The sequence below is a fragment of the Halichondria panicea genome, chromosome 12 (genome assembly GCF_963675165.1).
Source record: "Halichondria panicea chromosome 12, odHalPani1.1, whole genome shotgun sequence".
In the NCBI taxonomy this organism is placed as follows: domain Eukaryota; kingdom Metazoa; phylum Porifera; class Demospongiae; order Suberitida; family Halichondriidae; genus Halichondria; species Halichondria panicea.
In genome coordinates, this window is record NC_087388.1 from 540051 (window position 1) to 553109 (window position 13059).

At 40.8% G+C, this 13059-nt stretch overlaps 5 protein-coding genes across 6 annotated transcripts in view; 1 reads left to right on the forward strand and 4 right to left on the reverse strand.

The window, feature by feature from the left end:
* The window catches only part of LOC135344848 (lymphocyte-specific helicase-like), a 36376-nt gene that overhangs the window by 16263 nt on the left and 7054 nt on the right, over positions 1–13059 (forward strand). The window lies entirely within an intron of this gene.
* On the reverse strand, positions 347–2054 carry LOC135344862 (TNF receptor-associated factor 5-like). The gene is made up of 2 exons (XM_064542150.1): positions 1749–2054; positions 347–1613 (listed from the first exon to the last, which is right to left on the reverse strand). Exons 1-2 carry the CDS (start codon positions 1969–1971, stop codon positions 550–552), a joined length of 1287 nt encoding a protein of 428 aa, XP_064398220.1. The 5' UTR covers positions 1972–2054; the 3' UTR covers positions 347–549.
* Positions 2901–4575, reverse strand: LOC135344867 (TNF receptor-associated factor 4-like). The gene is made up of 2 exons (XM_064542157.1): positions 4272–4575; positions 2901–4136 (listed from the first exon to the last, which is right to left on the reverse strand). The coding sequence occupies exons 1-2, from the start codon at positions 4492–4494 to the stop codon at positions 3064–3066; spliced, it is 1296 nt and encodes a 431-aa protein (XP_064398227.1). The 5' UTR covers positions 4495–4575; the 3' UTR covers positions 2901–3063.
* On the reverse strand, positions 5516–13006 carry LOC135344866 (TNF receptor-associated factor 5-like). 2 transcript variants are annotated; one of them, XM_064542156.1, is made up of 2 exons: positions 12759–13006; positions 5516–6762 (listed from the first exon to the last, which is right to left on the reverse strand). In XM_064542156.1, exons 1-2 carry the CDS (start codon positions 13000–13002, stop codon positions 5696–5698), a joined length of 1311 nt encoding a protein of 436 aa, XP_064398226.1. In that variant the 5' UTR covers positions 13003–13006; the 3' UTR covers positions 5516–5695. The 2 variants fall into 2 exon arrangements, with proteins under 2 accessions (XP_064398226.1, XP_064398225.1); XM_064542155.1 differs by lacking the exon at positions 12759–13006 and adding an exon at positions 6954–7297.
* LOC135344883 (TNF receptor-associated factor 6-A-like) lies at positions 8526–10256 on the reverse strand. The gene is made up of 2 exons (XM_064542176.1): positions 9959–10256; positions 8526–9708 (listed from the first exon to the last, which is right to left on the reverse strand). Exons 1-2 carry the CDS (start codon positions 10212–10214, stop codon positions 9182–9184), a joined length of 783 nt encoding a protein of 260 aa, XP_064398246.1. The 5' UTR covers positions 10215–10256; the 3' UTR covers positions 8526–9181.

Below are 13059 nucleotides of genomic sequence, written 5' to 3' on the forward strand. Positions count from 1 at the left end.
TCGTAAAACCTGTGTATATAGCGGTCAGCCATAGTAAGGCCAACAGACTCAGTGGTTGTAATAAATAAGTGCATGGCCTGCTGACACAGGTTCAAAAACAGTCACATGCATGCTGTGGAGACTACCATGGGGCCTATTTTGTATTATAGAGGGTAGCCTGCTTATAGGGTGACCACTATATATACAGGTTTCACCATGCATACACATGTCAATGATGTCATTCATTCTATACAGGAATTAATATGTGATATGCATGGTTTGAGTTGGTATGGTATTTAGATGATAAATCAGTGGGCTACTGTTAATCAGTTTAGTACACATGCATGTGTACCATTGAGTATGAGCATCACACAATGTACTCTATAACAGTTATTTGTTGCGCTATATAAGCTCACAAAAATGGTTGGTTAACTAGATTATAATAATAACAATTAAAGATGTACGTTAACTACACTATATATTCCGCCTTCGTTCTAGTTATCATGCACACAGTTTCATAAGTACTATAGTAGTTACAGTTATTAGCTAGCTACTAATAACAGTATATAGTTAGTTGGTGCATTGTAGCCATGGCTTGTAGGATGGAACATCAACGGAGATTCGAAACACTAGATAGTCATCCTGGAGGTACTGACAGTTCTTGGTGGTGTTGTGTCCTAGGTCTCCGTGAGGGATGAATGCATGCACACCGCTTCCATTGCTAGACCTCTCTTGATCGATTACTCTCTTGCTACTAATTTGTGTACCATTATGCGTGAATAATTTACAATGATGGTTCTTATCCTCCAGCTGATTGAGTAGCTCAAACTTGATAGTGCCTTTGAATGGGAACTCGAGTTGATCATCGTATTCTCCCCTCATTAGATAAACCCACACTGAGACATGAGTGCCTTTATTATTCCCGTAACCATTTGCATCAATGTTGATGACTATTTTGTATCCTCTGGGGTGGGCAAAAAATGGATCGCTGAAAAATTCGATATTGTTTGTTTGTTTTTCTTTAAAAGAGAGCATCTTGAATATCGTAATAAGGCCTAGCTGATCCTTCCTGTTAGAACAATGCAACTGTGTGTTTAGCATGCATTGTTTCCTTAGTGATAGTACTGTTGTCATGGCAATACGGAGGTGTGCATTGTCGTCGTTCTCGTGATTTTGGAGATCTTTTCTAAATGGTATCGTTTCACACCCAAACTCACTGTATTTGCAGGCCACCTCTTGATACTGGCAGGTGGAGAGATGGGTGTGTTTAGTTTCTCTTGGAAACTTTGTCTTGCAGTGAGGAGCATTGGAACACTCAATGATCATCTTGGGACAGATCTTAATATGCTTTCCAGTGATATCTTGGTACTCACCAGTCTCCTGGCAGTGGGGACAGCTGTACTGACGACGTGGACACTCGTTATCAAGGTGCTTTTGGAGGTCTTTACGAAACAATTGCGTTCCTCCGATATTTAAAATTGGAAAAATGCCTCCTCCACATATATTGGGACAGCACAGCTTGACATAGTCACATGTCTTGAGGTGATCGTCCACATGTCGTAGTTCACCCACCCACTCACAGCCATCCTTATGATTTGTGCATTTAACTTTCAATGACTGGATGTCCCTATTACCTGTAGGAAATACAAATTTCAGTATACGTACATGCACTTCCGTACTTTCAAAATTGTATAAATTATTTATGACCAGTTTGCTATTCATTTTATAATGCAAGTTTTACATAATTTACACTTTGTTCATCCACTTACTCCTTTCATCCTTGAAGGTAGTCATAACTTTTCGACAGTTTGGGCAATCTGTGTTCTTTGTCTTATACTGGTCGATACAGCTAGTACAGAATATTTTCCCACAGCCCCCGTCCCCATGTTGTTGAGGGTCCCTGGCCACACACAGGCAAATCAAACACTTGAGGTCATCAGAGGGCTCCTCCACAAACTGGTAGTCATAGCCTCCAGATCTAGATTGAGCCATTTTGCTGAAGCTGAAGGCCGTTTTGAGATCCTTGTTACTAGAGCACCAATCACATGATTTTTGGGTGTGTCGCGCAACTAAACACATTCATACTAAGATACAGAATTTATTATCAGGTGTGCCTGATAGCCATTATATCCTTTGACCAAGTAACATTTCTTATCATAATTAGGGAACATTTATTTATGTATGATGACGTTCGGTCTGTAAGGTTTGAATAAGCAAATTGCCACATTGTGACGAGGGGTGGTCAGTAGGTCCAGTTGATAATTGTTTGACTGTATCCACGTACGTAGTTCTATATGTATATATGAATTAGTAAAATTGAAAACATAACGTACATGTGGAACCTGTCTATAGCGGTCAGCCGTAGTAAGCAGGGTTTCATCTAGGATTAAAAATTGGGAGGAGGGAGATTTTGGCGCACGTTAAGCGCGTCGCAAAATGTTTGGCTACTCCCACTTTTGTTGATTACATGCTTAGCCTAACGCATCTCAGTAGATCTACCTTAGAGTTTATCACATTAACTAATGTGATGACTTGTAGTACTAATGTGCCTGATGATATCATTATTCTACAACATTTTTGGGGGGGAGGGTTCACCCTTGCCCCCACTAAATGGCTAACAGATTCAGTGGTTGTAATAAAAAGGTGGCCTGCTAACACAGGTTCAAACACAATATGCTATAGAGACTTTGGGGCCCATTACCCTGGCATTGTAGAGGGTGGCCTGCTTATAGGGTGACCACTATAGACAGGTTTCACTGTACATTATTCTCTAGGAAGTGATAGGGTTTGAGGTGGTTTAATTGGTGTTGTTGTGGTAAACCAGTGGGTTACTGTTCAGTTTAGTATGTACATGCGTATATACCATTGAGTATGAGCATCACACAATGCATGCACTTACAGTAATTTTTGCGCTACAACAATTATTATTGGTCGACTGTAAATAAAAACAACACATTTTCTGAATTAAGTATAACAATTTAAGATGTACGTTATTTTTACTCAGCCTTTGTTCTAGTTACCACACACGATACTATATTGTATAACGAGTTTTACATATACTAATAGTGTTCGTTTATTAGCCAGTTAGTTGGTGCATTGTAGCCATGGCTTGTAGGATGGTACGTCAACAGAGATTCGAAACACTAGACAGTCATCCTGGAGGTACTGACAGTTCTTGGTGGCGTTGTGTCCTAGGTCTTCGTGAGGGATGAATGCTTGCACACCTCGTGCAGTATCAGACCTCTCTCCATCGATTACTCTCTTGCTACAATCTAGTGTGCCATCATGCGTGTATGATTCACAATGATGGTTCTCATCCTCTAGCTGATTGAGTAGCTCAAACTTGATAGTGCCTTTGAATGGGAACTCGAGTTGATCATCGTATTCTCCCCTCATTAGATAAACCCACACTGAGACATGAGTGCCTTTGCACTCATCGTAACCATTTGTGTCAATGTTGATAACTACTTTGTATCCTCTGGGGTGGGTATAGAATGGATCGCTGAAAAATTCGTTATTGTTTGTTTGTTTTCCTTTAAAAGAGGGCATCTTGAATATCTTAATAAGGCCTAGCTGATCCTTCATGTTAGAGCAATGCAACTGTGTGTTTAGCAGGCATTGTTTCTTTAGTAGTGTGCATTGTGTATTTAGTAACAGTACCGTGTTCATGGCAATACGGAGGTGTGCATTGTCGTCGTTCTCGTGTTCTTGAAGATTTTTTCGAAATGGCATTTTTTTGCACCCAAACTCACTGTATTTGCAGCCAACCACTTGATACTGGCAGGTGGAGAGATGGGCGTGTTTAGTTTCTCTTGGAAACTTTGCCTTGCAGTGAGGAGTATTAGAGCACTCAATGATCATCTTAGGACAGATAGGAGTGTGTATTCTACCTTGGTACTTAACAGTCTCCTGGCAGTGGGGACAGCTGTACCGAGGACGTGGACACTCGTGATCAAGGTGCTTCTGGAGATCTTTACGAAACAGTTGCGTTGCTTTAATTACTCTGTGAAAAATTGTTGTACACTGATTAGGGCAGGGCAGCTTGACATAGTCACAGGTGTTGCAGTGCTCGTCCACATGTCGTAGCTCACCCACCCATTGACAACCGTCGGTACGATTGGTGCATTTAACTTTCAATGACTGGATGTCCCTATTGCCTGTGTGGAGTAAAAAAATAGTTAAGGATTTCGGTACACATGTACGCCTACCTCAAAATTGTTAATCATAAATTTACAACAAGTTTGCATTCCACCATGCATGCATGTATAATTACACTTTGTTCACCCACTTACTCCTTTCATCTTTGAAGGTAGTCATAACTTTTCGACAGTTTGGGCACTTGTTATTTCTCATCTTATACTGGTCGATACAGCTAGTACAGAATATTTTCCCACAGCCCCCGTCCCCATGTTGTTGAGGGTCCCTGGCCACACACAGGCAAATCAGACACTTGAGGTTATCAGAGGGCTCATCCACAAACTGGTAGTCATAGCCTCCAGATCTAGATTGAGCCATTTTACCAAAGCTGAAGGCCGTTTTGAGATCCTTGTTACTACAGCTCCATGCAATCACATGATTTTTGGGTGTGTCGCGCAACTACACATTCATACTAAGATACAGAATTCATTATCAGGTACTAGGTGTGAGTGATAGCCACTACTGTATATTTTTTTACCATTATTCATTATTTATTATCATATTAGGGCACATTTTTGTGTGTGATGACCTTCGGTAGTAGTTGCCTGTAAGGTTATTAAGCAAATTGCTACATTGTGACGAGGGGTGGTAGTCAGTAGGTCCAGTTGGTAATTATTTGACCGTATTCACATAGTTCTATATGAATTGTGACTCAGAAGTTAAAATTAATACATAACGTACATGTGCAATCTGTCTATATAGCTGTCAGCCGTAGTAAGCAGGGTTTCATCTAGGATCAAAAATTGGGAGGGGGGAGATTTTGGCGCACGTTAAGCGCGTCGCAAAATGTTTGGCTACTTCCACTTTTGTTGCTTAGCCTAACGCATCTCAGTAGATCCACCTTAGAGTTAATCACATTAACCAATGTGATGACATGTAGTACTAATGTGATGGTGTCATTATTCTACAACATTTTTGGGGGGAAGGTTCACCCCTGCCCCTACTAAATGAAACCCTGGTAAGGCTAACAGATTCAGTGGTTGTAATAAAGAGGTGGCGAGGTGGCCTGCTAACACATGTTCAAACACAATATGCTATAGAGACTTTGGGCCCCTTTAACCTGGCTGTATTATAGAGGGTGGCCTGCTAACACAGGTTCAAACACAATATGCTATAGAGACTTTGGGGCCCATTACCCTGGCATTATAGAGGGTGGCCTGCTTATAGGGTGACCACTATAGACAGGTTTCACTGTACATTATTCTCTAGGAAGTGATAGGGTTTGAGGTGGTTTAATTGGTGTTGTTGTGGTAAACCAGTGGGTTACTGTTCAGTTTAGTATGTACATGCGTATATACCATTGAGTATGAGCATCACACAATGCATGCACTTACAGTAATTTTTGCGCTACAACAATTATTATTGGTTGACTGTAAATAAAAACAACACATTTTCTGAATTAAGTATAACAATTTAAGATGTACGTTATTTTTACTCAGCTTTTGTTCTAGTTACCACACACGATACTACATTGTATAACGAGTTTTATAGATACTAATAGTGTTCGTTTATTAGTTAGTTAGTTGGTGCATTGTAGCCATGGTTTGTAGGACGGTACATCAACGGAGATTCGAAACACTAGACAATCATCCTGGAGGTACTGACAGTTCTTGGTGGCGTTGTGTCCTAGGTCTCCGTGAGGAATGAATGCATGCACACCGCTTCCATTGCTAGACCTCTCTTGATCGATTACTCTCTTGCTACTCTTTCGTGTACCATCAAGCGTGTGTGACCCATAAAAATGGTTCTTATCCTCCAGCTGATTGAGTAGCTCAAACTTGATAGTGCCTTTGAATGGGAACTCGAGTTGATCATCGTATTCTCCCCTCATTAGATAAACCCACACTGAGACATGCGTGCCTTTATTATCCCCGTAACCATTCGCATCGATGTTGATGAGTATTTTATATCCTCTGGGGTCAGTATAGAATGGATCGCTGAAAAATTCGATATTGTTTTCTTTTTTCTCTTTAAAAGAGGGCATCTTAAAGATAGAAGTAACACCGGACTGATTCTTCATGTTAGAACAATTCAATTGTGTATTTAGTAGCGTGCATTGTTTCTTTATCTTTATCACTGTTGTCATAGCAATACGGAGGTGTACATTGTCATCATTCTCGTGTCCTTGAAGATCTTTTCGAAATAGTATATTTTTACATCCTAATTCTTGGTATTTGCAGGCCACCTCTTGATACTGGCAGGTGGAGAGATGGGTGTGTTTAGTTTCTCTTGGAAACGTTGTCTTGCAGTGAGGAGCATTGGAACACTCAATGATTATCTTGGGACAGATCACCGTATGATTTCCAGTGATATGTTTGTACTCATCAGTCTTCTGGCAGTGGGGACAGCTGTACTGACGACGTGGACACTCGTGATCAAGGTGCTTTTGAAGGTCTTTACGAAACAATTGCGTTCCTCCGCCATTTAACATTTGAAAAATGCCTCCTCCACATCTATTGGGACAGCGCAGCTTGGCATAGTCACAGGTCTTGAGGTGATCGTCCACATATCGTAGCTCACCCACCCACTGACAGCCGTCGTTACGATTTGTGCATTTAACTTTCAATGACTGGATGTCCCTATTACCTGTAGGGAAGTAAAAAAGAAGTGCATTAGGAGTTTATATTCATGCACTCCTGGTTTTACGAAATAGCCACAAATTTACAATTTGTGACCATGACGTTTTCTCAGTGTGCACATGTATTCTATCTCTATCCTCATTGTGTACTGTTCCATGTGCCTATTATAATAGTACAATTTACTGAACATCCACTTACTTCTTTCATCCTTAAAGGTATTCATAACTTTTCGACAGTTTGGGCACTTGTCATTCGTCCTCTTGTGCTTGTCAATACAGCTAGTACAGAATATTTTCCCACAGCCCCCATCCCCATGTTGTTGAGGGTCCCTGGCCACACACAGGCAAATTAGACACTTGAGGTCATCAGAGGGCTCATCCACAAACTGGTAGTCATAGCCACCAGATCTAGAATGATTGAGTAGTATATTAAAGAATTCTAAGGCCATCTTGATATAGTGTTTGGTAGTTTCAACATAATCACATGATTGTTGGCTGTCTTGATATAGTGTTTGGTAGTTTCAACATAATCACATGATTGTTGGCTGTGTCATGTAACTATAAATACATTCATAGTAGTTATAGGTATTCCTTTTAACCAAGCATTTCCCCGAGGGCAATATTGACCTTGGCATGGTATATGGTCAATATTGCCCTGTATAGTCAGGAGTGCATGATCGAATTACTCCCACGCACATTCCATTCTACACTTTGCTCTGAGCCTTGGCTACATGTATTAAATTCCTAGCAAAATGCTAAAGGGTCAATGGGACATTCACATATTCACATACAGTTCTGTAAATGATGAAGAACATAACATACTATCTTGTAGAGATTTACTAAACATAATTATTACATTTAGCTATTATAATCATGCTATTATCAAAACACATGCGTATACACATGCAGTCACTAAGTGCATTGTAGTTTGTAGGACGATACATCATCGGAGATTCGAAACACTAGACAGTCATCCTGGAGGTACTGAAAGTTCTTGGTGGCGTTGAATCCAAGCTCTTCAGGGTTGATATGATTAAAACCCTGGCCTTCACTATAAGAGTCTGCTTCAATATTGATGATGGTTGTTGTTTTCCAACTGATTTAGTAGCTCAATTGTAACCGTTCCTTTGAAGGGGAACTCTAAAGCATCAAATTGTCCATCACTTGCCATGTATACAAACACTGAGATGTGAGTACCTGTGCCCTCATCAACACTGTGAACATCCACAACAACGGACACTTTATATCCTCCATTATGAGAATAGAAACATGGACTCTCGTAAATATTAATCTTTCTAGTATATTCTGCCAGCTTAAATGTGAATGGTGCATGCAATATTGTTTTTTGTCTGATTATCTTTTACTTGTACAGTTGTTAAGTAAACTGTGCTGGTGTGGAAGGTTTTAGTTCCCATAGTTTGGGCAGTCTCTGTTCTTTGTCTTATACTTGTTGATATAGCTAGTACAGAATATTTTCCCACTGCTCCCGTCCCCATGTTGTTGAGGGTCCCTGGCCACACACAGGCAAATCAGACAGACACTTGAGGTCATCAGAGGCCTCATCCACAAACTGGTAGTCATAGCCTCCAGAGCTGAAATGATTACTATATGCATATGAGAACCAACCAGAGGCCATGATTTTTTGGTTTAATACGTGCAGTCTATTATGAGATCACCACTGTTTATCCTTATATCTCTGAAAGTCCTGTATTGTTGTGGTAACTCAGTGGGCTATATACTGACTCGTAAAATTGTATACATGTAGCTAGGGTTGCAAAAATATTGGTTCAATCCACTATATAATAATCACTAAAATAAGCTGTGAGATACGTTATTCAGCATTCAAACTAATAAAAGATACTAGTGTTAGTTGGTGCATTGTAGCCATGGCTTGTAGGACGGCACATCAACGGAGATTCGAAACACTAGACAGTCATCCTGTAGGTACTGACAGTTCTTGGTGGCGTTGTGTCCTAGGTTTTCGTGGCGGATGAATGCATGCACACCTTTTGCTTCGCTAGACTTCTCTTGATCGATTACTCTCTTGCTACAATCTAGTGTGCCGTCATGCGTGAATGACGTACAATGATGGTTCTTATCCTCCAGCTGATTGAGTAGCTCAAACTTGATAGTGCCTTTGAATGGGAACTCGAGTTGATCATCGTATTCTCCCCTCATTAGATAAACCCACACTGAGACATGAGTGCCTTTGTAATTATCGTAACCATTTGGATCAATGCAGATAACCATTTTGTATCCTCTGGGATGGGTATAGAATGGATCTCTGGGGTAGGTATAGAATGGATCACTGAGAAACTCAATATTGTTATCTTTTTTCTCTTTAAAAGAGGGTATCCTAAAGATAGAAGTAAGACCTCGCTGATCCTTCATGTTAGAACAATGTAACTGGGTATTAAGTAGTATGCATTATTTTTTTAATAGGGTAGATTGTTCTTTTTGCGTCAGCACTGTTGTCATGGTAATACAAAGGTGTGCCTTGTCGTCATTCTCATGTTCTTGGAGATCTTTTCGAAGTGGTTTTGTTTTGCACCCAAACTCACTGTATTTGCAGGCCACCTCTTGATACTGGCAGGTGGAGAGATGGGCGTGTTTAGTTTCTCTTGGAAACGTTGTCTTGCAGTGAGGAGCATTGGAACACTCAATGATCATCTTAGGACAGATCTTCGTATGCTTTCCAGTGATAACTTGGTACTCACCAGTCTCCTGGCAATGCGGACAGCTGTACTGACGACATGGACACTCGTTCTCAAGGTGTTTTTGGAGGTCTTTACGAAACAATTGTGTTGCTGTTTTACACACATTAGGGCAGGAATGCTTGACATAGTCACAGGTGTTGAGCAGGTGATCGTCCACATGTCGTAGCTCACCCACCCACTCACAACCATCCTGACACTTAGTGCATTTAACTCTCAATGACTGGATGTCCTTATTGCCTGTAGGGAATTTGAAGAGTTTATGAACATCCTATTAATGTGTGACTTATTTTCAATGTGCACGTTTACTTTCTGTCCTACTAAAATGTTTGTGTATGTACACGCTATTGAAAGTAGGGGAAAGGTTGTCTAAGCAGTTGACTATTACATGGCAATTTACTGAACAGCCATACGTCACAAAGATACCGAAGTATAAGCACAAAGAGTATATTCAATAGCATTGGTGGGGGGGGGGGGGGCTTGCACTTACTTCTTTCATCCTTGAAGGTATTTATAACTTTTCGACAGTTTGGGCACTTGTCATTATTCTTCTTATACTTGTCGATACAGCTTCTACAGAATATTTTCCCACAGCCCCCGTCCCCATGTTGTTGAGGGTCCCTGGCCACACACAGGCAAATCAGACACTTGAGGTCATCAGAGGCCTCCTCCACAAACTGGTAGTCATAGCCACTAGATCTAGCTACATCTTGAGTGATAAGGTTGGCGATGGGGATTGAGGCCATTTTGAGAACCTAGCTACATTGTACATGTAGTACCACAAATCACATGATCCATGACAGTATTCATTATCCTTTGACCAAGTAATTATATTCATTTTTTTGAGGGTATGGTGGAGTCAATGGGACATTCACGTATTCACATAGTTCTATAAAATAATGATTCAGTATGGTGATATATTGAAGAACCATACTTGTAGAGATATATACCGTATATTTGATTGCTTCATGAGGAATGAATTGATTAACCCTGACCTTCACGGGTCTCTGCTTCAATATTGATAGACTTTTGATGATGGTTGTTATTTTCCAACTGATTTAGTAGCTCAATTTTAATCGTTCCTTTGAAGAGAAACTCAAAAGCATCAAATTGTCCACCACTTGCCATGTATGCAAACACTGAGATGTGAGTACCTGTGCCCTCATCAACACCGTGGACATGCACAACAAAGGACATTTTATATCCTCCATTATGAGAATAGAAACATGGACTCTCGTAAATATTAGTATATTCTGTCAGCTTAAATATGAATGGTGCAATGTTGTCTCCTGTCTAATTATCTTTTACTTGTACACTTGTTGAGTGAACATTTATAAGCTGAGCTGGTGTGAAGGTTTTAGTTCCCATATCTCTCTGACAGTTTGGGAAATCTCTGTTCTTTGTCTTATACTTGTCGATACAGCTAGTACAGAATATTTTCCCACAGCCCCCATCCCCATGTTGTTGAGGGTCCCTGGCCACACACAGGCAAATCAGACACTTGAGGATCAGAGGCCTCCTCCACAAACTGGTAGTCATAGCCTCCAGATTTAGATTGAGCCATTTCGCTGAAGCTGTTTTTCTGAGGGCCAAAAATTTGGTAGTAGTTGCCTGTAAGGTTTGATTAAGCAACATTGTGAATGGAGGGTGGTGGTCAGTAGGTCCAGTTAATTGTTTGTAGTTCTATGTGAAGTGATTCAGAAGGTGAAATTGAAAACATAATGTGTACAGGTGAAACTTGTCTATAGTGGTCAACCATAGTAAGGCCAGCAGACTCGTGGTTGGTGGTCTGCTAACACATGTTCAAACCATCCTATGGAGGCTTTGGGGCCTATATTAATGGCTGTATTAAGAGGGTGACCACAATAGACAGGTTTCACTGTACATGCATGTACATCATTCTCAGGAATTAATGTGTGTGATATGGTTTGGTGTGGATCAGTTTAGTACACATGCGTACCATTGAGTATAAACATCACACAATTTTTTGCGCCAGGCTCACAAAAATGGTTGGTTGACTGTAAACATTAACTATTTACATGTACTTTAACTATCTACATTGTATATTTAGCCTCTAGTTACCACACGTGGTACTATGAGTATTATAGCTAAAGTAGTTAGTTAGTGCATTGTAGCCATGGCTTGTAGGATGATACATCAACGGAGATTCGAAACACTAGACAGTCATCCTGGAGGTACTGACAGTTCTTGGTGGCGTTGTGTTCTAGGTCTCCGTGAGGAATAAAATCTTGCTCACCAGTTCCATTGTTAGACCTCTCTCGATCGATTACTCTCTTGCTACCATCTTCTGTGCCATCATGCATGGATGGCTTACAATGATGGTTCTTATCCTCCAGCTGATTGAGTAGCTCAAACTTGATACTGCCTTTGAATGGGAACTCAAGTTGATCATCGTATTCTCCCCTCATTATACGTAGATAAGCCCATACTGAGACGTGAGTGCCTTTGTTATCCCCGTAACCATTTGCATCAATGTTGATGACCATTTTATATCCTTTGGGGTGGGTATAGAATGGATCGCTAAAAAACTCGATATTGTTTTCTTTTTTTTCTTTAAAAGAGGGCATCTTGAATATCTCAATAAGTGTTAGCTGATACTGTGTATTTAGCATGCATTGTTTCCTTAGTGACAGTACCGTTGTCATGGCAATACGGAGGTGTGTATTGTCGTCATTCTCGTGTTCTTGAAGATCTTTTCGAAATGGCATCTTTTCGCACCCAAACTCACTGTATTTGCAGGCCACCTCTTGATACTGGCAGGTGGAGAGATGGGCGTGTTTAGTTTCTCTTGGAAATGCTGTCTTGCAGTGAGGAGCATTGGAACACTCAATGATCATCTTGGGACAGTCTTCAATATGCTCTCCGGTGATATATTCGTACTCATCAGTTTCTTCGCAGTGGGGACAGCTGTACTGACGACATGGACACTCCTATTCGAGATGCTTTTGGAGGTCTTTACGAAACAATTGTGTCGGTTCATCAAACACGCATTCATTAGGGCAGGGCAGCTTTACATAGTCATATGTCTTGAGATGCTCGTCCACATGTCGTAGCTCACCCATCCACTGGCAGCCGTCGTTACGATTGGTGCATTTAACTCTCAATGACTGGATATCCCTATTGCCTGAAAGAGTACCAAGAATTTACATCTTAAATGTTTGTGTCCAGTTTTCTCAGTGTATATTTTCTGTACTACGAATGAACACCTATGAGCACAAAGATACCTAATAGATACAATGGGGGGGAGGGGGGGGGGGGCTTGCACTTACTTCTTTCATCTTTAAAGGTAGTTATAACTTTTCGACAGTTTGGGCACTTGTCATTTCTCGTCTTATACTTGTCGATACAGCTAGTACAGAATATTTTCCCACAGCCCCCGTCCCCATGTTGTTGAGGGTCCTTGGCCACACACAGGCAAATCAGACACTTGAGGTCATCAGAGGGCTCCTCCACAAACTGGTAGTCATAGCCTTCAGAGCTGGACTTAGAACTAGAAGTAGATCCAGAGGCCATGACTTTTTGTCTATTATGACATCACCACAGTTTATCTGACCTCAGGGGGAAGTCCTT